The 24,057-nt window shown below is 38.2% G+C and overlaps 1 protein-coding gene across 6 annotated transcripts in view; it reads left to right on the top strand.

Annotated features, from left to right (window-relative positions):
- LOC131031277 (FAD synthetase, chloroplastic) overlaps positions 1-23,120 on the top strand; it is a 90,139-nt gene extending 67,019 nt beyond the window's left edge. For all 6 annotated transcript variants that reach the window (XM_057962353.1, XM_057962354.2, XM_057962355.2 and 3 more), the window contains 3 exons: positions 1,190-1,325; positions 22,005-22,180; positions 22,378-23,120. In XM_057962353.1, the coding sequence (XP_057818336.1) occupies positions 1,190-1,325; positions 22,005-22,180; positions 22,378-22,913 (848 nt within the window). In that variant the 3' untranslated portion in view covers positions 22,914-23,120. The remainder of the gene's footprint in view (positions 1-1,189; positions 1,326-22,004; positions 22,181-22,377) is intronic.
- Positions 23,121-24,057: the final 937 nt, after the last annotated feature.

Genomic DNA, 24,057 nt, shown 5'->3' with positions numbered 1-24,057 from the left:
TTTTGCATCAGCTTTTTGTAGCTCTCAAAGCCTTCACACTCCAACCTCTTATGACATTTTTTTAAGGTAGGCTAAGGAAGTGGAGGAGGGATCTTGTCAACTAATTCTTGTGCAATGGCCATGCTCATCTTGAATGACTACACAATTGAAAATCTTGGTGTCTCATTGTCCTCCAATGGGTTTGCAAGTGACCACGGGGAGATTTTACCTGCCTCTTCTACTCTTACCATGTCTTTGGATATGGTGGCCATGTCCATCTTTAATGACTACACAATTCAAAGTCTTGGTGTCTCATTGTCCTCCAATGGGTTTGCAAGCGCTCACAAGGAGATTTTCCTTGCCTCTTCTACTCTTATCATTTCTTTGGATGTGCTTTCCATTTCTGAAATTGCCTTATCCACCTTGTTATGCTGAGAGGTATAACTAGAGTGGCATGAAGGGATGAAGTGTAAATGGCGTGAGTGTGTTAACAAAAACTATTGAAGAGCTGATATACATTAAATTTTTTTTTTTTCCTAAATAAAACAATCTCAAAATTTTTTTAACTATTCAAATAAAAATCAAGTAAAATAAATTAACTCTTACAAGTTACAACTCTTCAAATAAAAATAAAGTAAACAATGTAAATAAAATAAAATAATTTTTAAATAGTTCTAATGTAAAATAAAATTACTCTTAAATAAATATAATAACTCAAGGCTGATATCGCTCAGCACTTTTAAAATAGATGTATTTAAGATATCCATACAATATCAAGTAGAATAGATACCATCACTATTCATGCCATTTACAATCAGTTAGGGTCATTTAATGTGCCTCTGTTTTATTACGAATTCCATAGTCTAAGCTCATTTTATACCTTTCCTGCAACATTGTCGTGTTCAACAATCTATTAAGACAATAAAATTGTGAATCTATAATTTTGTTTTTCTTTCTTAATCATTGTGATGTTTCCCAAAGATTACATGATTTATTTAATCTTTCATGGTGCATCTCTGTTCAGAGAAGTTGAAAATGTGACGCTATCTTATCAATACTTTCTTTAAAATAACAATTTTCAGAAGGTAGGATTCTTCATAGCATGCAGAGTTCAATGTGGTTATAGCTAATTAATATAAGCTGAAATTGTGCATTTCTTATTGCACATAGCTTTACAAATCTAACAAGTGGAAGGACTGTAACTTTCTAGGAGGAATTGTTGCACTTGGAAAATTTGATGCACTGCACATTGGTCATCGTGAACTGGCAATACAGGCAGCAAAAATAGGGGTGCCTTTTCTCTTATCCTTTGTAGGAATTGATGAGGTCCTTGGCTTGGAGAAACGGTATGTACTGTCAATTATGTTTAGGCCATGGTTCTCACTCTCTTAGTTTATTCTGCCCATCTACCAATTTTTTTTCTCCTTTGCTGAGTTTTATTGAATTGCAAGTATCCAAGTTTGTCAATATTTTTATGGACCATTGTAAGAGGTTTATATTCAATTCCCTGATGGGGAAAAGTACAATCCTCAATCCAAATGTAAAGGCAATGGGGAAAGGGTATAATAAACTGTCTATACAACTTGGTGACAGTAAACTAGCTTATCTAATTTGAAAGAGACATAATGAGTGTTGAAGAAATGCATTTGTTGCATATTGATAATGTATTTACAATAATGTTCGAAGATTATTTCCATGTTGTGAAGAAAAGCTGCTACTTTATTCAAAAAAGACATATTAGATACTTAATTTTCTCTTTCAGGTCGCCTTCTCTATACTTGCATGCACAGATGAACTTGAGACTCATATCTAAATGGCTTAATTTTCCCTTGCTGACGGCCTTGCCTCAGGGGTTGACAGCAGACAATGGGCAGTAAATAAATTAGAAAATGCCTTAGATAACTGGTACAGAAGAAATATGTCAGGTAGGGTTGTTTTTTATCTTGAACTGTGAGTGAAATGTTTAGATTAAGAATACACTTGCAGACTTGTCAATTCTATATTGGCTATTTTTTGTGTGTTCATAGAGAGATGAAACAACAATATACAGGTGATAAATGACTCACTTTATAAACATAAGTAATGCTTGAAACCCCCACCTTGGTTTTGCAGGAAACTTTCTTCCTGGCTCCATAAAATGATGTCATTCTCCTCATTGGTGGGTCAGTTGTTTTCATATTCTTATGTGCTAGCTTTTGTGTTCATTAGCAGGCCAGTATCTGTTATTCTAGTAAATATTCCAATGGCCCTGTTATTTTGGTAATTAACTCGATGGTGGAAAGCATTATGGTGGCTTTTGGCATCGCTTGGGCTATTAACTACCTTGTGCACCCCATGGTCAATGTGATTTTCTTCTTGTTTCTCTGTTTTAGGTTTGATATGCTATCGAACAATGAGCTAAGGCTCCTTGCCTTGAGTTCAATAATGCAAGTAGATACATCCTTGCCTACAGTATGCCCTCATAGCAGCAAAAAACTTTTAGGGAAAAAATCAGCAAACCAAAAGCTTAATATTTTTTGGAAAAATTGAATTTAAATGGGACAGAATCGAGGAAAAATTGGAAATAAAAAATAGAATACAAAAAATGTAGAAAAAGAGACAACTTGTTTTTTTGAAATTTAAAGGAATTTCCATAACATAGAGATATAAAGAGCAAATAAAATTGATAGTTTAGCCCATGAGTTGTAGAATATAGATTTTTATTGTCTATGTTTATAATAGTTCTTCTTGTTGGAATATGAAAACAGATTATATTAGTATTTGACAACTGCTGATAGATGTTGCATAGAGTCCACGGGGCAACTTTGAATAACAAGGAGCCATAGACAAATAGGGAAAGGGCTTACAGAGACATAATGAGGACAGATAATAACCTAGAATAATTAATATAAACTGGCAAGACATGCAACAGAAACTAGAATAATGAATTTGAATGTGGAACAGAGTTTTGGAATGAGCAGTCCTTGTTTTCTGAATCTGTTGCCAAAAAGCTTGGAAGATATAGTAGTATATGTTCTGTTTTTTGGAACATGAAAACAGATTATATTAATATATGGCAACTAATGATAGATATAGCATAAAGTCCATGGGGCAACTTTGATAACAAGGAGCCATAGACATAGGGAAAGGGCTTACAGAGACATAATGAGGACAGATAATAACCTAGAATAATTACTATAAACTGGCGAGACATGCAATAGAAACTAGAATAATAAATTTGAATGTGGAACAGAGTTTTGGAATGAGCAGTGCTTCTTGTTTTCTCAATCTGTTGCCAAAAGCTTGGAACATGTAGTAGTATAATGTACTTTTTTCTGGAACATGAAAACAGATTATATTAATATATGGCAACTGCTGATAAATATACCATAAAGTCCAGAGGGTAACTTTTAGTTAGAAGGAGCCATAGACAAATAAAATTAGGGCTTACAGCGACATAATGAGGACAGATAAGAACCTAGAATAATTACTGTAACCTGGTGAGACATACAACAGAAACTAGTTGATTAGAATAAAAATTGGCCAGGATATAAGCCCACCCTAAACCACCCTTGGGGTTTCTCTTCTTGAGGCCAAGATCTACCTGAACATTACAGGCTACGAGTCAATTCATTTCAACGTCTCATGCTAAAGCCTGCATTAAGACAAGTATCCTACTTTTGTGGTGACATTCATCAGTTTTCTCACATAGGAGTCAGTACAAGGAGTTTCCCATATGTAATGTACCTTAAAGACGTGCAGGGCAGGGATGAAGTAGTGTGAGCAATTGATTCACATTCCCAGAAGTTGGCTGTCTTGAAACGAGCTTTTTATTGATGACTAAATCAGCTGTCTCAAAGTCTGAAATAGAGAATGATACTGCAGTGAGGTCTGAGGTAGCGCCCTTTGTGCAGCTTGGCCTGCAAAATTGCTTCTGTATTTTCTCTATTCTGTGCCATTTCCCCATGCAAAATCCCGATATTCCTTATTATCTTTGTGGCGTGACTCAAATATTCTCTAGAGTTTCTACTGTGTTGTCATTAGACTGAGACTGTTTGCACATATTTTAGTGGGAGAGGATAATTAGGCCAAATCATTGTTGCATTTTTAAGATGTAAGCGGTCATGTAAACTATGGCAATTGTTTGTAGAGCCTAACAAAAAGTATAAATACCTTGCACTTGGAAACACTTGAATTTTGAGCATCTTCCCACCACTTTATTTCTTGAACCGTGAACACTCTTTCACAGGTCCCTCTCTGCATAACTAAACCCTACACAAGAGGCCCATCGCTAATGTTTGGTGAACCTTATTGCAATGAATATTTGCTTAGGGTAATAGAGTTTATTTTTTACTGCAATCCAAAAGGTCACATTTCATGAGTTTTAAATATCTTGTCTGATCATAAGTATACAACCCAGATGTGTTGAACTAATTCATTTATTATTTATAGTTATGAACATAGTTCTGCTTGTTAAGAAACCCTATGTTTCAAGTGCGGTGTAGAAACACGTGTAGTGTAACCATTATGAAACTCAATGCCTAATTTCGTACAAAACATAGGTCAATTCTTAGAAAACATTTTATGAGACAACACCTTAAATAATATGTTTGTACATTTGTTCAAAAGGTAAGATTAATGAAGCTTTTATGATGATTCATGCTGACAGTTTTAAAAATCGTTTGGGGAAAAAATTGGATTTAAAAAAAAGCAAAAAATTGTATAAAAAGAGGCAAAAACTACATTTTTTTTTCTAATTTAAGGGCATTTCCAAAGCATAGAGTTATAAGGAGCAAATAAAATTGAGAGTTTTACCCATGAATTGTAGAAAATAGGATGTTGTTTCTTATATTCATATTGCTGATTACATTGCATTGCACAAATCATAGTGAATAAATAATAACTAGATGGTTACAAATGACAAAATTTCAATTACAATATAGTTTGTATAAAGTCAACCTATAAACCAAGTACAAAGTTCTAAAAATCAAACGTAGCCAATGACTCTTGCTACTACAAATAGAGCTATACTTGAGGGCTGTGGGTTTTGATGATGAAGATCCTACTTTAGAGCCTCTCTATCTCCAACCTCATGACTATCTAAGTTGGCTTCTAGCATCTCAAAATCCTTAGGCTCAAGATAGTCATTAAAAGGGCAGTTTTCCTTTGTTGTGCAGACATCATAAATTACAAAACGGGAATTGATTGGTTCATATTTGTGATTTAACGGTACCTGCAATTTCTAGTAGTGTCAAAGAGAAACAATACAAAGCTTGTGAAAGAGAAATTAAATGACAAAGGAAGCAATTGCATAGTTCAACTTAATAGGTTTTGAATCAAATAGCTCAGGGAGTCATAGAAAATGCTTTTGAAACAGAATCTTGCATCTGGATTCTGAAAAGACCATAAACGATATTGAAATGTTCACATTGATAACTATTTTAGCAGATTTGTAAAATGGTAAAGGGAGTGTTAATTATTTTCCATTAGATAATAAAGACCTGCTAGTACAAAAGAAGAGAGCAACTATCTGAACCACAATTCTAGCTATTATTATTCAAGTAAGTATTTCCTTGATTTTGTGTATAAGTGGATGGAGTTAAAAACATTGATGGACACTTTGAGTTGAGAATTTGAGAGATTATAGGTACAAGTTTCAATGGAAAATCAAAGCGCAAGAAACATTCCCTTTCAATGGGACAGTTGCTGTTGAGATCTATCCGGATCATCAAAGAGAAAATATATGAGGCCTACTTCAGGAGGGATCAAGATAAGCCCACAAGATTAGGGCATGAATTTTCTCAAGGCATGTATTAGTTTGCCTAATACCTATTTAACATGCATGGAATACTATGCTATATATGTCTAAAGTATTCATGAATGCTATTGTACTCCTTTAAGGCCTTTTGAATCTCCATGTAGACGATGATCCCAAATGGAATGTAGTTCCCTAACAAGTGCAGAGCATGCATTTAAGTAGCGAGTTTCACCATTTAACAAAGCATTAAGCTTGTAGAAATATTTAGGAAATTTAAATATAATCAAAACAATCCTTCATTTTGATATTAGATATTGCTACAGTTCAATTTTTTCAGCACTACAAGCTGATTTTTATCTCTCTGATAGGAACTATTCTTCTTCCGGTTCCACAATCCTAGTGGATTATACAATTGCCACTTCCCTACCCTCTTGTCATTAAAATTTGATGGCCAATGTCAAATTGAAGCTCCAAATTATCACACTTTGTTAGCATCTCAAAAAGAAATTCGTCTCAACCTAACCTTGTAATCTAATAAGCAAACACCTTGGTATTATTGTTAAAGATTGAAATGTTAAATTCTTTTGAATAGTTAGGATCACAAGAATTCCAAGAAACCAAACCTCTTTAGGTCGATATCAAGCCCATAGAGTTTCATTTTAGTTAGTTTGGCGTACTATATTTACTTTTGTCAAGTGCTCTTATAAGGTCTGATATGTTAAAAAAATTAGATAGAAGCCTTAGAATTTATGATAGTGTCAATCGTTTCCCACTAAATTGTGTCATTGGATTTATGTACACGGAAAGCATTACTACAAGTCTAAGGCAAATGACAGTAGTGTGGAATATAGTGAAAAACCGGCACATCTCTTGACCATTCCATGTTAATGTCCTTAACATCAAATGTAGAAGCATACCAAAGAATGTGTATCAATTTTAATGTCCTTAGCATATATTAGAAATATATGTCTGTTGCCGGGAATAATCATTATGTTATGTTGTTATATTATGTTTATGTTGTCGTCGGTAATAATGAGTTACGGCGGTCAGTTAGTTAGCCGACGGGTAGGTAGTTGGAGTCGCGACGGTTGTGTCGCACCCCTTCGGGTATTATATATTGTGTACCTTTTCTTCGAAGTAGGATCATGTTAGTCATGTCGGATGTAATGTTATAAGCACTTATTGTACATGGACTGTGGAATTAATACAGAGGCTGGTTATTTAATATATTTCCATTATGTTCTGTGCATTTACTTTTTGCATTTAACTGTTTGCCCTTAGTTAGCCAACGGGTAGGTAGTTGGAGTTGCGACGGTTGTGTCACACCCCTTCGGGTATTATATATTGTGTACCTTTTCTTCGAAGTAGGATCATGTTAGTCGTGTCAGATGTAATGTTATAAGCACTTATTGTACATGGACTGTGCAATTAATATATTGGCTGGTTATTTAATATATTTCCATTATGTTCTGTGCATTTACTTTCTGCATTTAACTGTTTGCCCTTAGTTAGCCGACGGGTAGGTAGTTGGAGTAGCGACGGTTGTGTCGCACCCCTTCGGGTATTATATATTGTGTACCTTTTCTTCGAAGTAGGATCATGTTAGTCGTGTCAGATGTAATGTTATAAGCACTTATTGTACATGGACTGTGGAATTAATACAGAGGCTGGTTATTTAATATATTTCCATTATGTTCTGTGCATTTACTTTCTGCATTTAACTGTTTGCCCCCAAACAGTTAAATGCAGAAAGTAAATGCACAGAACATAATGGAAATATATTAAATAACCAGCCTCTGTATTAATTCCACAGTCCATGTACAATAAGTGCTTATAACATTACATCTGACACGACTAACATGATCCTACTTCGAAGAAAAGGTACACAATATATAATACCCGAAGGGGTGCGACACAACCGTCGCTACTCCAACTACCTACCCGTCGGCTAACTAACTGACCGCCGTAACTCATTATTACTGACGACAACATAAACATAATATAACAACATAACATAATGATTATTCCCGGAAACAACGTCCATTCAAGGTTGCTCACTTGTGATTTGCTTCAGCAACTTGATGAAATTTGGTGAATCTCTGATGGTGAACCATGTCTTGATGGCCAATGCTTAGTTTTGTGCTAAAAATCAACGCAAAAACCTGATTAAATAGCGATTTTGTGCAGTTAGGGTTTCATGATGGGTTGGTGAATAGTGTGTTTCTTGGGCAATTTTTTTGCTATTTAAACTCCTAAAAATCGTGGCTGATTAAATCACGATTTTTGGGGAAAAAATCGTTTCGGCTGAAGAATTTTTAAAAATTGTAATTTTTGTTATTTTTTGAGGATTTATGCTTCTATGCTCTCACAATTATAATTAGGAACCTTTGCATCTATTGTTCCAAGTAAAAGAGCTTCTTAGGGATAAGATCCAAAAGCTTATTTTTAGCCAAGAACTCCTTGAAGTATTCAGGTATAGTTGACTTCTCGATACCACCCCTTTTAGCAGGTAATCCTAAAGTGTATTGGAATCTCAGAGTATTTTCATTTTTTGATCTGGATTTAGAATCAACTGCTTTTGAGAGATCATCCCATAGCGTCCTCTTCTTGATAGGGCTATTGGGTCCACAAATGTTGGGTAATACTTGGTATATTGTACTTGTAGGATCTAAGGGAGCAGTAACTCTGATTGGGTGCTTTACATAAAAGGGAGATGATGTAGGAAAGCTGGATTCCAAAGGATACAAAGACCCCCTAAAAGCACCATTTGTAGACATTGCTATACCTTGTCATGTTTTCATGGAGTTTAAAAGCCAGGAAAATTCTAATTTAAAGAGTTTGGTTTCGTGAAGGACTCAATCCATTTTGCTTAGATAGAGTTTATATATAACTAACTTTTGCTTGCTAGGTGTGTTGAAGCCACTGACATTCCACAAAAGAACATTCTTCGACCCTTTGGAAGGCCCTGCTCCCTCTGCATTGTACTGTTAGAAACTTTGAAGAAACATCTAGAGTTCTTTAGAATCTGTCACCTACTTCCTGTAGTGATAAACCAGTCAAACTTTCAAGTTCTGTTTCTACTTTTCCTACCTCTTTTTTTCTTGTCTGTAGTAGGTATGGCTTGTTGAGAGAGTTTTACACTTGAAATACTGTTAAAGGGCATCCATTGATTCTTTCCTCTTTGGGCTCTCTAGATAATGCTTAAACTCATTTAGCTCCTCTAAAGCAAAAGAGCTTCATTTTGAGGCAGGAGAGCCAAGATGCTAGGAAGAAGGGGCAATTATTTTAGGAAAATGGCTTAGATCTTTCACCCACTGAAAATGAGGCTCATGAGCAAGAGAAGATTTCTTATGGGCCTCCAAAAAAAGCCTAAGTGATCTCATCTAAAAAGAACCAATCGTTATCACATGCCTAAAAGAAGGATTTCCTTGGTTCAGACTCACTTGAAATAATTGTTTCACCTTTCAACATTTATTTAGTCGAGGAGACTCTGTGGACTACTTATATGGGGCAGAGTAGAGCTCTTTATCTTGCTGATTTTTGCTTCATGACTTATTTTATGGTAGATGAAGCATTGGAAAGGGATTCCTTCGTAGTCTGTTTCTTGAGCTGTAATGTCCCTTTTTGTAAATTCTTTGGAATTAGGGACTATTGACTCACAAATCAATTACAAGAGACTTCTTCTAATTAAAAATCTTATCAAACATGAAATTCCTTAATAAATCTTATGAGAATTATAATTATGATCTGCTATATAGTTATATCTGATTATACTATTGATATCAATATGATGCTCAAGTATTATTTGATGTAATGAGTCTTGATATACGAATCTGCAATGTACAACCTTGAATGATTAAGATGGAGTATCTTGCTGTCTCTGATACGTCTTTGAAGATTATGCAATGGAAATCTGATCTGTATGTTACTGCAATCTGCAATTAGGGAATTATCTCTGCTATTTTTGATATGGAGACGTGCAATATGCTGTGAGCCTTCTCCTTGTTACTTGTAGCAATAATGCCATAATGCTGTTTCTGATTTTGCTATGATGGTGCTGCTCCAGATTTCTGACTTTGAATATGTGTAACCTGATTTCATGCCAATAAGGCTATTGCTCCAAGAGCGATCCAATCAAAGAAACGGGACTTGGACTCGGCTCGGACTTGGCAAGGCCGACTCGGACTCGGGCTCCGGACTCGGCATCAGACTCGGCTCCAGACTCGGTTGGACTCGGGAAAGTGAAAAACTCAAGAAATTTAGAGATTTTTAAAGATTTAAAACATGTTTCAGACACCCTTTTTTTGAATACACCTTAAAGACACAATAACATCATCAAACTCGGCTCATTTGATTACATACACTAGTATACATCAATCACATAAGCATAAACACAAATTGTAGCTGAAGAAAATAACAAACATAAATATATAAATATTGTCAAATGTATACAATATTACAAAACTCATGGAATAAAAAATCCATGTCATCATATGATCATCATCAAATGTTTCATACAAATACCAAAGGTAAATACAACTACAAGCCTATGGCTCAGAGGAGTGTGCACCCTCTCGCCCTGGCCCCCTGCAAAGGCGTTTAAGGTAGGTCCTGGATGATTCAACAGCCATAGTCGCTCCCCGTGACACCATGCCATGCTCACCAACATCAGGAACAGTTGTATCACTTTGAGTCTCAGTATTTCCTGTCTCTGCTCGTGCTCTCTGCTCCTCCTCTGCTATGGCTACAACCTCAGCCTCTATATCTACCTGGTCGATCCAATCCGTGTCATCATCACTAAAGACAGCTGCAGGAATCTCAGGATCTGTTTGACTCTCATTGGCCCACTCTGCTTCAAGATCAACCTCATCTAGAATGATAGGTGAGATGTCAACTAATGCATTCTTTCTCATTCTCAGGCGGAGGTTGTAGTGAACAAAGACGAGATCATTCATCTTCTCCATAGATAATCTATTGCGCCTCTTGGAGTGTATGTGCTCAAACATACTCCAATTGCGTTCACAACCTGATGCGCTGCATGGTTGGCTCAAGATGCAAATGGCCAACTTCTGAATATTTGGTATCGTTGGGCCAAAAAAGCTCCACCAATGATCTGAGTTTGAAATGAGAAAAATAAATAAAATCAGTCCCACTCATGAACTCATTAACAAGTTACAATATACAATAAAACTAAAATTAAGCCTTACAATTTATTTTTACCTGGCATCATAGTTGTCCTACCGTCTTTGGCGACAGGACGAGAGAAGGTCTCCCCTTGTGCATCTAAGAACAACTGTAGCTCTCGAATAAGGTCTATCTGAGAAGTACCAGCAGGTCCCATCTTCTCCATGATTGAGTATAGCCCATTAAGGACCTCCACATCAGCCTTGAAAGAAGGGATAAAACGGAATGCCGGATTCAGATAATAGGCTGTTGCATGGATGGGCCTATGAAGCTGATGATGCCATCTCCTATCAATGATCTCCCAAATGGGACCATACTTGCTCTCATCTCCTCCATAGACGAATTTGATGCCCTCCTTTGCCCTATCCATGCCCTCATATATATAGCCCATTGCGGGCTTATCTCCATCCGCAACTCGCAACAAAACCACCAAGGGCTTAACAAACTGCAAAATTGAAAATATTGTGTAATTTAGAAAAATGAGCAAATAAGAGAATACATATAATAAGTTATAAAACATGAAGTTAAATTGTAGAATTTATAAAAAAATTACCTTCACTATCTCATCACAAGGGACCCAAAAGTCTTGCTCATCAAAAATGCAGTCTCTATTTTTCCCTGTAGGGGTGGTAGCATAGGATGAGGAAGACCACTCCTCACCAACAATCATACGTCTCAAGGCAGACTTAGACCTAAGCATGGACTGCAATGTGAGGAAGTTTGTGACAAATCTTGTGATTCTTGGACGATGCAACTCCTTCTGCTCTGTGTATTGTCTCATAAGAGCCAACACCCATGAATGATTATATACAAATTTGCAGACATTTCTTGCCCTTTCTACACATCTCTTGACCCATGGGATTTTTCCAATATCCTCCAACATGAGGTCAATGCAATGAGCAACACATGGAGTCCAAACTATAGATGGGTGCCTCTCCATCAATAGTCTACCTGCAGCAACATAATTTGTTGCATTGTAAATTGTAATTAATGGAGGTACAAACTACAAGATAGTAATTAATTTGCAAACAAAATTAGTTTGTAATCAAAAGTTTACCCGCAACAACATAATTTGCTGCATTGTCGGTCACCACCTGTACCATGTTCTCCTCACCCACATCATCAATCACCTCCTCTATCTGCTCACATAGGTAGGTGGCATTCTTGCAATGGGCGGAGGCATCAATGGACTTGATGAAAACGGTGCCCCCTGAAATAAAAAAATAAAGCTAGGTCAATGATCATTCAATAAATCATTAGATAAAAAATAAAAAATTAAAGACTATATGAAACTAAAATTAATCAATCACCTGCGGAAGAAACAAGAAAATTAAGGAGAGTTCTATTTCTCCTATCCGTCCAACCATTAGTCATGATGGTGCAACCTTTAGTGCTCCATATCTGGCGTTGTTCATCTAAATCCTTCTTCACATCATCCACCATTTGAGACAAAATGGGTCCCCTCAAATCACTCTCACTAGGGGCTTTGAACCCCGCAGTAGCAAACTGAGTGGGACGATATGAAGGTAAGGAAGAAGGGCCTCCAACACAACCTAACTGTGTCCCTCTTCCTAAATTTGCCTCTCTCCCAATGGCCGCTCGATCCTCCTTTTGTTTCTTTTTCCTTTAAATTTCCTCAATCATTACATAACATTCATGTACGGCCTCAGGGAGTGCTTTTAGGCATGGTTCAGCATCATGTCCACGCACACCAGCAATATGGTATTTCAGTCTATATATACCTCCATGGAATATTGTTTTGCAAAAGGTACATTTTGTTTGCCCCTTTCCTTGCCTTGGAAAATCCTCATGATATTTCCAAGCAGGGTCCTTTCTAATGGGGGGTCTAGAAGTTGAAGTAGACATTTTAGGATAGTTTTGTGAAACTTGAAGTTGAGGCAAATAATAAAGTGAAGTTTGCTGCAATAAAACATTACAAATACAAAATAAAATTAATACATACATTCAAAAAAACTAAAATAGGGTTTGTCAAACCCTACTTTAAAAAAATGAAATTTACAAACCTTACATAGTACAACACTACAACTACATACTACATGCTACATACAAACATACAAAAGATTTTGAAAGAAAATGTAAAACTTTCAAAATAAATGAATAGAAAATGGAATTTTTGCATACAAGAAACAAAATAATCTTCAAAAAAACAATCTTACCTCTTACAACAAGCTTGAAATGAGCTGCAAACTCTTCCTATCCAACTCTTGATGCACCAAATCCAAACACAATGCAGCTCCAATGTGACAAATTGAAGAAAACTTGAGCTTCCTCCTTGCTGGTTTTTCTTCTATGCACCCTTGTTTTTCTTCCCAACTCACTTTACTCCTATTTTTGCAAGTGAATGAAATGAAGGTCACTTTTAGGGATAGGAGATAATAACAAAAAAAAAAGGAATTGAAAAAGCATTGCAAACTAATTTTTTTTTCTCTTTACTTTAGCTTGACGCCGGCCGAGTTTGGGGCTTGGGACTCGCCGAGTTTGGCGAGTTAACTCGCCAGACTCGGATGAGTCCGAGTCCGAGTTAGGGACTCGCCGAGTTCAGGCGAGTCCGTGCGAGTCCCGTTTCTCTGTTGTGACTAATCAACTATTCGAATTCAACGATCATTAGCATCATGAATATAGGGACACCCACAAAACGAATAATAGAGAGGGTAGGACACCTACGGACAGGATATTGAGTAGTGAAATATTCTCCCCGGGCGGGCGTCCAACAAACTGATTCACCAACCATATTGCAGTTCCGGTCGTATCTTAGTTCGTTTGTGAATCAAATAGTAGCATTAGTCAGTCAATTACATAGCTTGAACTCGACTCAACGAACAAAGGATGAATGAAGCCAGATTGAGCGACGAGCAACTGGAGACCATGTAGATATTGCGTATATAATTGTACGAATCACTCATCCTCCTTCCCCTCACTTGACCTTTCCTATTCGTTGTATGGTATGGTCAATTTTTTGCCGTTCAGTAAGTACGATCAATCGAGCACTTCGTAGCCAAATGATCTGCTGGCTCGCTGGTTGATCTAGGTAGTATATTCCAATTTGCAGAAAGCTAAATCCAATAAATTGGTAAGGCTGAGAACACGGGTCAGAGGCCTTGGGAGCATCTATTTGACTGAGAGCAAGCAGGTCCAGAGGTCCCAGGTCTGGGGAAAGGGAAGGAGTCCTGCATAATATGGCAAAAGGAAATCGCTGCCAAACCCAACGAGCAAGCATTCTCCTATAGAGAGAGAGATAGATTGGCGGTTCCGGAGGTCTCGATGTGGTTTAGTCAGTGAATTCAGTGAAGACCAGTTGTAGCCTTGAGATGAGCTTTGGTTTGGTTTTATATTCTATATATAGCAGGGAAAAGCAGTAGGGAAAGCAGAACCACTAGCTGGATTTCTCCCTACATTCCATCGTTTCTCGGCAGGCCGTTTTGCTTTTCCCCCAACCGGTTTGTTATCCAACCATTTCATTCGTTCACCAAGCACCCACCCAACCAAATAAAGTGTTTCATCCTTTTTCAAGGCTTTTCCCCTTTATCCCTTCGAACAAATTCTAGGGAGGCTTTTATTCTCCCGGCTAGCTCCGCTGGAGTCTTTCTCTAGTACGACATATAAAATGGAAATGAGAAGCCTACTGCCGCTTTACCTCCAGTTGAGAATCCCTTCCTCCGTTTCCCCTCCCGCTCTTCATGCCCTTCCATCCAATCCTTTCGTTTGAGAATAGAATGGAATTGATAGATAATTAAAGGTAGAAGGCGGGCCGGCATAGCGCAGCAAACAACATTAGCAAGTAGCGGGACAAGCGATTAATAAATCAGTCCATGGAAAGCAATGTGCCGGTCGAGGAGATAGATTCATATTCTTCCCGAACCGAAAGTAGGCCTTCATTCCCTCCCTCTACATACAGACAACAATTTTCTGTCATGGCAATTGACCACATAAAGTTATTCCATTTGGGCGGGGATAACTAACTACTTAAAGACAGATGGGTGCGGCGAGGTGGGCAAGTAAGGAAGGTGCGCGCTATCTATTATGTATGCCCTCAGGAGGAAGATTAGGTGGGTTTAGGTGTTTATCTCCCTCCCCCTCGGGTAATGAAAAGTAGGTAGGCAACATGAAGGGTGTTCTTGATTGTGCACAGAGAAACCAGTCTAGGTGTAGGGATGGATGGGGATGGATTATTTATGATACAGGTATTGTTCCCCCTTCTCCTCCATAAGCAGTCGTTGTTCCACCCGTTGCCTATAGTTTATTTGGGCAAGTTGATCCATATCCGGTTAGAGATCGAGTTTACCCGGGTGGGGGGGAAATTCTATCATAACCGATTGATCGAGTCAAAGAATTTGTTCCACATCTAGTGCTGGGTGCCCTACTATCTTATCCCCAGATCGAATTGCGGATTCTCCAGTGACGAGGGCAGAGCTAGATTCTCTACACCTATCAAATGGTAGGGTGCTATTGAGGGGCCCCTACAAATAATATACCTCCCTGAAATAGAAAGTTGGGGGGCCGGGTGGGCTGAAATTCTAGGCTCGTTTGAGATCTCGAGCTACCATCCATCCTTGTTTATTCTATTCCATCCATCCATCCTAAAGTAGTTAGTCTAACGAGGGGCTATCTATAGTTGTCCTCTCATCCGATCTAAAATATGGAAAGACAATATTCTAGATAGTTGAGAACTAGTTCTAGTTTTTTAGCTGGATATTGAAATGATTAAATAGGCTCTGTGGCCTGCGCCTCTACAACTATAGAAAAAGGGGGGGTGGGTCTGGGTCAACTGACACAAAATCTGGATATGAAACAACTCAATCCGTGATTAGAAGAGAATATAGAATTAACACTCGCCCATAGAATAGTAGGGGCCCGGATGCTCGCTCGGATGCTGCTTCAATGGGTTCAAATGCAATTGCTAGAACCCCTACTATTTTAAGGGGTAGTGAACCCGCCTAAAGAAACTATAGGGGGCTGTTCAATGGGGTTTGAATCACTTGCATCATCAATGGGTACTAGTTCTGGTCCATGCTTATGCGCTGGTTAAAAGTAAACAACTGGCCTAAAGAAACATGTGTGGGCGGGCCCCGTCTGATGTTTCTAGCTTCTGAATTGATAGAAAACGTGTGATGCATGCTTCTGCCCCTTCATCAAAATGCCCATAGAATAGTAGGGGTTGGTTGGGTCTGATGGTTGAACTTGTGATTCCTGCAGTATAACTAATGAGAACATATAGGCGGTTATTCTAGCGTATTCTAGCGTCAATCTAGCAGGCGTATTTATCTACCCTACAATTCTATGGGAATTCACTGATAAATTAAAAACTATAGTTTTCATTATTCTGCAAGGTGATTACATTCTGATTCGAAGTCACGGTGACCGCACGCAACTTTTATCTCTATTCCGTTCCTCAGATCCGGATGTGCATGCAGGCCCCTACTATTCTAAGGTAGCTGCCAGCCGTTGAATCTTCTCTCAACTATAGTCCCTCCCACTGCCATTAATCAACATGCTAATGAAAGCAAGTTCGGGTGATTCATCCATAGCGGGCGGTGGTGCCTCTCTCACTACTATTGGTGGGTTTGGATATGGGGAAATTAGATAGACAATAGCTAGTTTTTTTTTTAAAACAAACATTGTGAATTTTGAATTATTCCGTCGACCGGTAATCAACTATAGTTATTGGCTCTCTCTATCCAAATCTCTTTATTAATGTCACATGATGCTCTTCTAACCGAACCTACGTAAGGCTCATATGGTCTGGTTGGAAGGTCGAGTACTAGAGACGTAACATGATTGGTGGGCCGGGCACTCAACTGACTTTAGGAGGTTGGATTGGCCGCATATCCGCTCACCGACGTTGGAGACCGCTCGTAACAATACAAATTGTGTTGTATATAGATAGATAGCGTGTTCTCGTAACCCAACACGGTAACACATTCGGGTTCGGGCTTTCTCGCCCTATTGGCGACCTAGTAGGCGGGGGCTTTCTCGAAGCCCGGAACCGAACACATTGGATATTAGCCCATATGTGATACGACTGTTTTAAAACTTCCAAACTAACTTTTATATCCTCCCACCCACCCCTGTAGGGCAAACAAACTTCCCAAAAAGTCTAGATCATATGATTGCTGTGGGGATGGGTGGGTGGTAATGTTGTGACCCTACGGAATTGCCTGGCGAATAGTAGGGGTGTTCATGTGGGAAGCAATAGGAAAGGGTGGTGGGAAAGGCAGAAAGGGAAGAATGCTTGCTTGGAAAGCTTTAACTCGAAGGAAAGGAGTCATTCGACCTAAAGCCTAGGTATCAACCCACTTCTGGAGCTGCTGATGGCCCAACGTTATGTCCACCCGTGGCTCTCCTTCGGAGAATTGGCAATCAATTATATGCTTTTGAAGCTATTGGTCTCATTTCTCTGACAGTCTTTATTTCAATGGGCAGTACAACACCTTGACAATTCTCCCGAGAAGTAGGGGACTTGGTCGACCAGTATTGGGAGCAATCAACGGTTGTTATTTCGTATATGATGCAAGCTTGCCCCCCAACCCATGGTTCCCACTGATGTCTTTACTTCTCCTCTGGCCATGTGTTATTCCGAGGAAGGAACGAAACTCGTTGGTGCGGCTTCGGATCAATCAACTGCATGCCTTATCACTCGAGCCTTTCTATTACTTATATTAAGGATTAGCACTTTGAATGATCGGATCTGTTACTGAAATAGATAGGTGGGATTCGGCTGCTGCCACGTAAGGAGCCACAGGAGTCTCTTCCGGGAGGGAGTAGCTAGAGACTTGTCAAATGACTCCCTGCGAATTCTGCCAAACCAATATACGAATAGGCAGAAGAAACGGAAAGATAGCGGATGCTCGGACACTATTTGTGCATTTCTCAATGCCGTTAAGGAGTATGCAGATAGTCTCATCGCTGGCTGATGAGCTCTAACTTCAGTGCGTACTGTCAGCGTACCTCAATATCTTTTTTCAAATTGGGTCGGGAGCCCAGAGCGAGGTATGTAAAGTCGAAAGACGCATAGAGGCACTTTTATAAATCCTTGCAGTTAATAATATTTGGGCAAATAAGTTTATGAAAGTGATTGCGGAGCGGAGGGTGAGGGTCCAAATACTATAACTAATCATGACCTATCTATGGAGATAATAGGGAGATCTCGATAAGAATGAGGTAAGGCACAATAGGTGGATTGTGTCACGTCCTAGGCAATTGGATCTACTACCTTTGCCCCTGCCACCTCTCTAGCCGCCTTTCCTTCTCCTGAGATGCCTCGTCTTTCCCATGTTACCCTTGCTCCCTATGCCTTTGGTGATGGGTGTGACAATTCCCAGCACGTATGGGGCTCGTATGGGGCTCGATAATGTACCAAGAGTCGAAACAAGGAGGGATGCAAGTGAAACTGAGCAAAGGGAAGCTAGATGAGATGGCGATGGGGGAGTAGTTACATTCACGGGTTCTCGGGGGTATCGATCTCAATAAAAAGAATCTATTGTGGGTTCTCAATGTGGAAGGTATGCTATGTTGAAGGCTCGCTCGAGTTAATGCAACAGTTAGAAAGCTAGTTTAAGAGCTAGATCGACACCCATTTCATCCCCATCCCATTTAATAAGGAGCCGGATATGGAGGCAAGCAAGCGCAGGTGACCCCGCAACACTAAGGTGGTGGGGGAAAACGAGCACTAGTACCTATTAGAAGTTCCAAAGCCAATTGATCCAATACTTGATGTAGATGCAAATAAAAAAAACAATTCCACAATGCCTCTGACTTGATGTTGGATACTCCTTTTATGCCTTTATCTCCTTAGATCGTATCCTTTTGGAATAGCTATTTCTTGAAGGGTCGTGTCTTGTCCTTCAATGACCATTGTTTGTTAACATAGAAAATTGTCTTAAATAATCATTAATGATATCACACCTCTTTAGATAATTGCCGTCCATTGTAATGTCTTAGTCATAATTAATATGAACCGATGCTATGTTTGTTTGACTAACAGATCATATAATTGGATTTCCTCTTATGGTAATATTGATATGGATTGCTTAATGCTTTAATCGCTTATTCCTTGGTCAGCAATATGAATTTCTTGGCAATTATTATTACCCTTTGGAGCATTGATAATAACCTTGCACAATTGGATCTGGAATTACTAATTAGGATATCCAAAGTTGTCACTATTATATTGCTCTACGAATTTCTTACTGTATGTTATAATCATCCTTTGATGATTGAACTGATAAAGCTTCCTCTCAAATTGATAATAATTGGTGGATGAGTGTGATGATTGTTTGACCATGTTACTTCTATCTCCATTATCTTCTTTTTGTACGATGGATGTTATTGTGGTGATATTATACTATGATAAACAATCCCACACAATCAATCTTATTATCTATTTTTCACGTGATGCGGTAATATCCACTACTAGGAGGCTGCCGATTTCTGTAACTTAATAACATTTCTGATCTGATCTGATCTATGGTCATGTCACTGGATGCTTTTAATTCCTTTCCTTTATATCTCTCAATGTGAGGGAGAGGTCACACCTCTTCATTAAAGATGCCCTTTTGGCAAGAGACACAACCTTTCATAATCAGATCTGCACTTTTTATTTAAATCAGTTCTTCACTTGTGATTCCCAAATTATCCTCCTCAAATGAGGTTCTCTTCTCCCTTTTATATCTCATGTTTGAGGGAGTCGCAACTTTTCATTTCATGTCTTGGACCATTCATTAACTTAATTAAAATTTAATCATTTCTTTTATATTTTAATTTTAATATTATTATTATTATTTATCATTAAATTGTATTTCAAAGTGGGGACATTACATGAGCAAAAGAACTTACAGATATAGAGAGCAATACTTGTTTTGCTATTTTAAGATAGGTATAAACAGTACGTTTGTCCTCCAATGTGTGTTAATCTACTTCTATCAGTTCTCCTAGATTGCATCTAATCGCTTCAAGACAGTCCAGGCTCCAAATCTCTAGTGGGAGACTATAAAGGCATATCTAGTTTCCAAAGGGGCAAAGGGAAAGGAAGAAACCGGGGGTCCATTTTTGAAAAGAAAGATTCCACTCTTAAATCTTGGATGGCACTGTGGCCAGGACATCTTTGCATTCGATCATAGAGGGGAACTGTGCCACAAAAAAATCTTTGGGAAGGAAGAAAAGTCCCAGAGTAGGTTTCCATGTAGCCTTGATCCATTCTTGGATAGATGGCATAGACAATCACCATTCTTTATAAAACCCTATTAATGTCGTATCCTTTAAGCTTTAAATATTATCTAAAGAAGACGAGGAAACATAAGCCACAAGAGTGGAACCCACAGCTAGCATGGAAGAAATCATAGAAGGAGATGAAGGGCCCAAGACCTCTCCTTGGCTAACGGAATAGCATTTAAAACGAATTATTTTCCACAATCCATGATAGCTAATGTTCTTGCTTCTGGTTTTGACTCTGATTTTTTGCATCAATGTTTCGGATCACGCTCTGATCCATCATTAGGATGAGAGAATGCTCAAGAATAAGAAAGATGGACTGCTGCGGATCAATAGAAGATATAAAGAGATAGCACAAAGGAGGGAGGGAGTGGCACGGTTGACAAGGTGGTCCAGGATAAAAATAAAGGAAAACAAAAAATAATGCAAGAAAAGACACCTAGGAAAACAAGAAACCAAAAAATGAAAGAGGAAGCAAAAAACAAAGAAGGGAGTAATAATAGAAAGACCCAAGAAAGAGAATAAAAATAAAATAAAAAAAATAAAAAATTAAAAAGAGGCAAATAAAACCAAAATAAGAATAAAAATAAATAAAAGAATAATAAAAAGAAAAAGAAGGACTCCAAACAACAAGGAAAAGATAAAATGTAAAAATATGTGTGCGCATGTCTGTGTGTGTGCATATATATATATATATATGAGAGCATCTGTTCTGCCAAGATGAGAAAACAGGAACCACAGGAGTAGAATCCACTACTGCCATGCGAGAAACCATAGAATGAGATAGAGGATGGCCCAATCCCTTCCCTTGCCTGATGGAATAGCATTTGGCCCAGAGCACCTTGTTCCACAAAGACTGTTGGAAGCCGGAGTTTTCCCTCTCAGACCTTGGTTTGAAAAAAGAAGTCCGTGGAAATGCTTTTCTACCTCACAATGCAAAGATGCCCTTATAAAGAACCTATGAGAGTGGGGAGTACCATTTCTTTCTGTGGCATACTATAGAGTCTTCCTGAAACTCATCCACGGGGGGCCAAAACTACCATTTCTACTCCAGGACAGCCCCATCTTAAGTCAATAAATTGCAGTCATGAATTCATAACAATTGAAGAATGTTATATAATCTGCCTATTTGTTGGTGAGTGTGTATGCGGTTTTTATTTTGATAGTCAAGAAATGCATTCAAAATTGAAGAATGTTATATAAGCTGCCTATTTGTTGATGAGTGTGTATGCGGTTTTTATTTTGATAGTCAAGAAATGCATTCAAATTTCTATCAAGTCCTTCATGTTATCTTCTACTTTTCTTCTGACCAGGCTTGTCACACTTATCAGAGATATACAATATAGCAATTGTGACGTTGTCTGAATAGCAAGAAAATTGTTTAGTATGCTTTTAGAATAAACTGTGTGAGCCTTTTTGCATAAACTTTTTGGATCAAATTGATGAGCAATGTGAGGAAGAGAAATAAAGGAGATTGCAGATGAAAAAAAAGCTGGGGGAGGTTAGAAAAGGATGATGACAAGGGAGGAAAAGACAAAACAGGAAATGAATGGAGCTGAGAAGCCAATGGGAAAAGGCAAGGTTCAAGAAGGGTGGAAACGACTATTACAAAGGGAGGCTAACAAAGGATGCCAAGAGAAATTCAAACTCCAGCTCACACAGTTTATTTCAAAAGCATACTAAACATTTGAAAAATCGTGTCTACAAAGAAACTTCTTATTTTCTCCCAGCCATGGTTCTAAATTTTCTCATTTTGTATTTGTTCTGACCAAAACTGTGTGCCATCTTTTTGTATTGTGTTTTGTTTTGTTTATTTCAGCTTTCTAGTTGAATTTCAAATTTTATGAGATAAACTTATCATTTCTTATAAATGCAGGCTACCTGTGGTTGCTAAATGTGATCGAAAGCGAGCACTTTCACTGTGGGCACCTTTGTGTGGTGGTATGGTACCACATGAATACCATGTCCAATTCGCTCAAGTTCGTTCTTTGAGCCCCCGTCAATTTGTGGAGAGTCTCTCAAAGGAATTAGGAGTGACAGGAGTTGTAGCAGGTAAGTTTTACCTTAAATTTAGGCTATTGGCAAGTAATATTATTATCTATACTTACATTTGAATCTTAGTTTAAGGCACTGTTTGGAGGAAGTTCCGAAAATTGCACTTTAGTCCATGCTACACTAGGACATACATAGATTGATAACTAATTTTGAGAGTGTTATGATAGTAAGTGGTTGAACCTGGTTATTTGCAGGTTCAAATTACAGATTTGGGTACAAAGCTTCAGGGGATGCATCAGATTTAGTCCAGTTGTGTGGAGAATTTGGCCTCAAAGCTTACATTGTTGACCCTGTCATGGATAAGTTTGACGGATCAATTTCAGAGCAAGGAAATATGGGAACAGATACTAGAGAGAAAGGGCAGGTATCTTCGACTCTCATTCGTAAAGCTCTAGCCGGTGGCAATATCAAGCGTGTAGAAGAACTTCTTGGTAGAAAGCATCGGCTAATGTTAACAACAGCCAATTGTGCTGTTACAAAAAATACGTTGCTTGCCTGCAGGTCATCTGTGCTAAATCAGCCACCTAAGGAGGGCATATATGGTTGCTTGATAGTGACCAATGATCATAATCATGTGGACATTAATTGCAATGAAAATGTTATAGGATATGGTGATATGAGAATAGATTCTTCACAAATAGAAGTCACATTACGTGAACATAACTCCTTGGTACCACTAAATAGAAATACTTGTATTGGTCTAGAATTTGAATGCTCAAGAACATGTTGAGTGAGATGTTTTTAGAAATTATTTTCACCTGTGGCCAATAATGTTATGAAGACATAATTGCCTTATTCTTTTGCATGTTTCAGGCCCTTCGCCTGGATGAAAAGTTGTAAATTATGAGAGTTTTATTCTGGGAGTGCATTCAAATTTCCTAAGAGCAAAACTTTATTGATAATCATAGTGTATATTTACGATTTATGTTATCATGGAGTTCTCAATTTCATAGATCTTGGTTAGGGACATTGTATCAATATTGATGACATATCTAGAATTGAAAATTGGGGTGATTGTTCTTTTACTTAGATAGTGTCTTTGTTCTGAAAATCCCATTATCTATTTTGCTGGGAATATATAAATTTTCACATTGGGAGGGGACCGCAGAACTCTCCATCATGTATAAAAGTTCAAATTGTTGTTATAGGATAAAAGAATGTTGCGTGATTCATATATATCTAATGAATACTGCCTTTCCATGGCGCACTGGTGGGGGATTTTCTAAAGTCCCGTTTCTTTGTTCCTCTCAAAACCTTGTGGGGCTGACATGTGTCACTCTCCGCTGTGAGTGTCTTCAAAAGGAAAAGCCTCTGCTCAAACCGTGCAGGGACACCATGTGGCATGCATGCACATCTTTTGAATGGGGCCGATAAATATTTGTAGAGAATTCGTGTAGGGGTGACAAATGGACACTCTGCATGATCTTTGACTTAGATGGATGAAGAAGCAAAGGGCTGCTCGAGAAGAAAAACAATCACCATCGCCATAAAATCCCTCCGCAGGGTGAGATTGTGACATTTTTCTATCAATGCCTTGAGCATTAATTCTCAAAGCCTATATATTCATCTACAGTATTCATGCCCATTTCTTTTGCAATCAATTATTTGGTCTCTCTTTTGCCCTCATTCTTTCATGTTTTCATAGTATTTTGTTCTAGTCTTCCTCATCTCATCATATATATGTCTTTTCAGCTTCCAGAACTTGAGAGGTCTTGTATTTTTAAGATTCCTTTCGGATCTCACCCCCATTCCATTCACCATCCCCTATTTGCCCACCCCACTTTGATAGAGGTGACCTTTAGGGTCTATCGCATATCAATTTTCAGCCATTCTGCCTTGTTTTTTTGCTGAAAATTTCCTCATTGTTCACTCTA

The sequence above is a fragment of the Cryptomeria japonica genome, chromosome 8, assembly GCF_030272615.1.
Source record: "Cryptomeria japonica chromosome 8, Sugi_1.0, whole genome shotgun sequence".
Taxonomy (NCBI): Eukaryota; Viridiplantae; Streptophyta; class Pinopsida; order Cupressales; family Cupressaceae; genus Cryptomeria; species Cryptomeria japonica.
The sequence above is the reverse complement of the archived record's forward strand: the minus strand, read 5'-3'. Positions and strand labels throughout refer to the sequence as shown.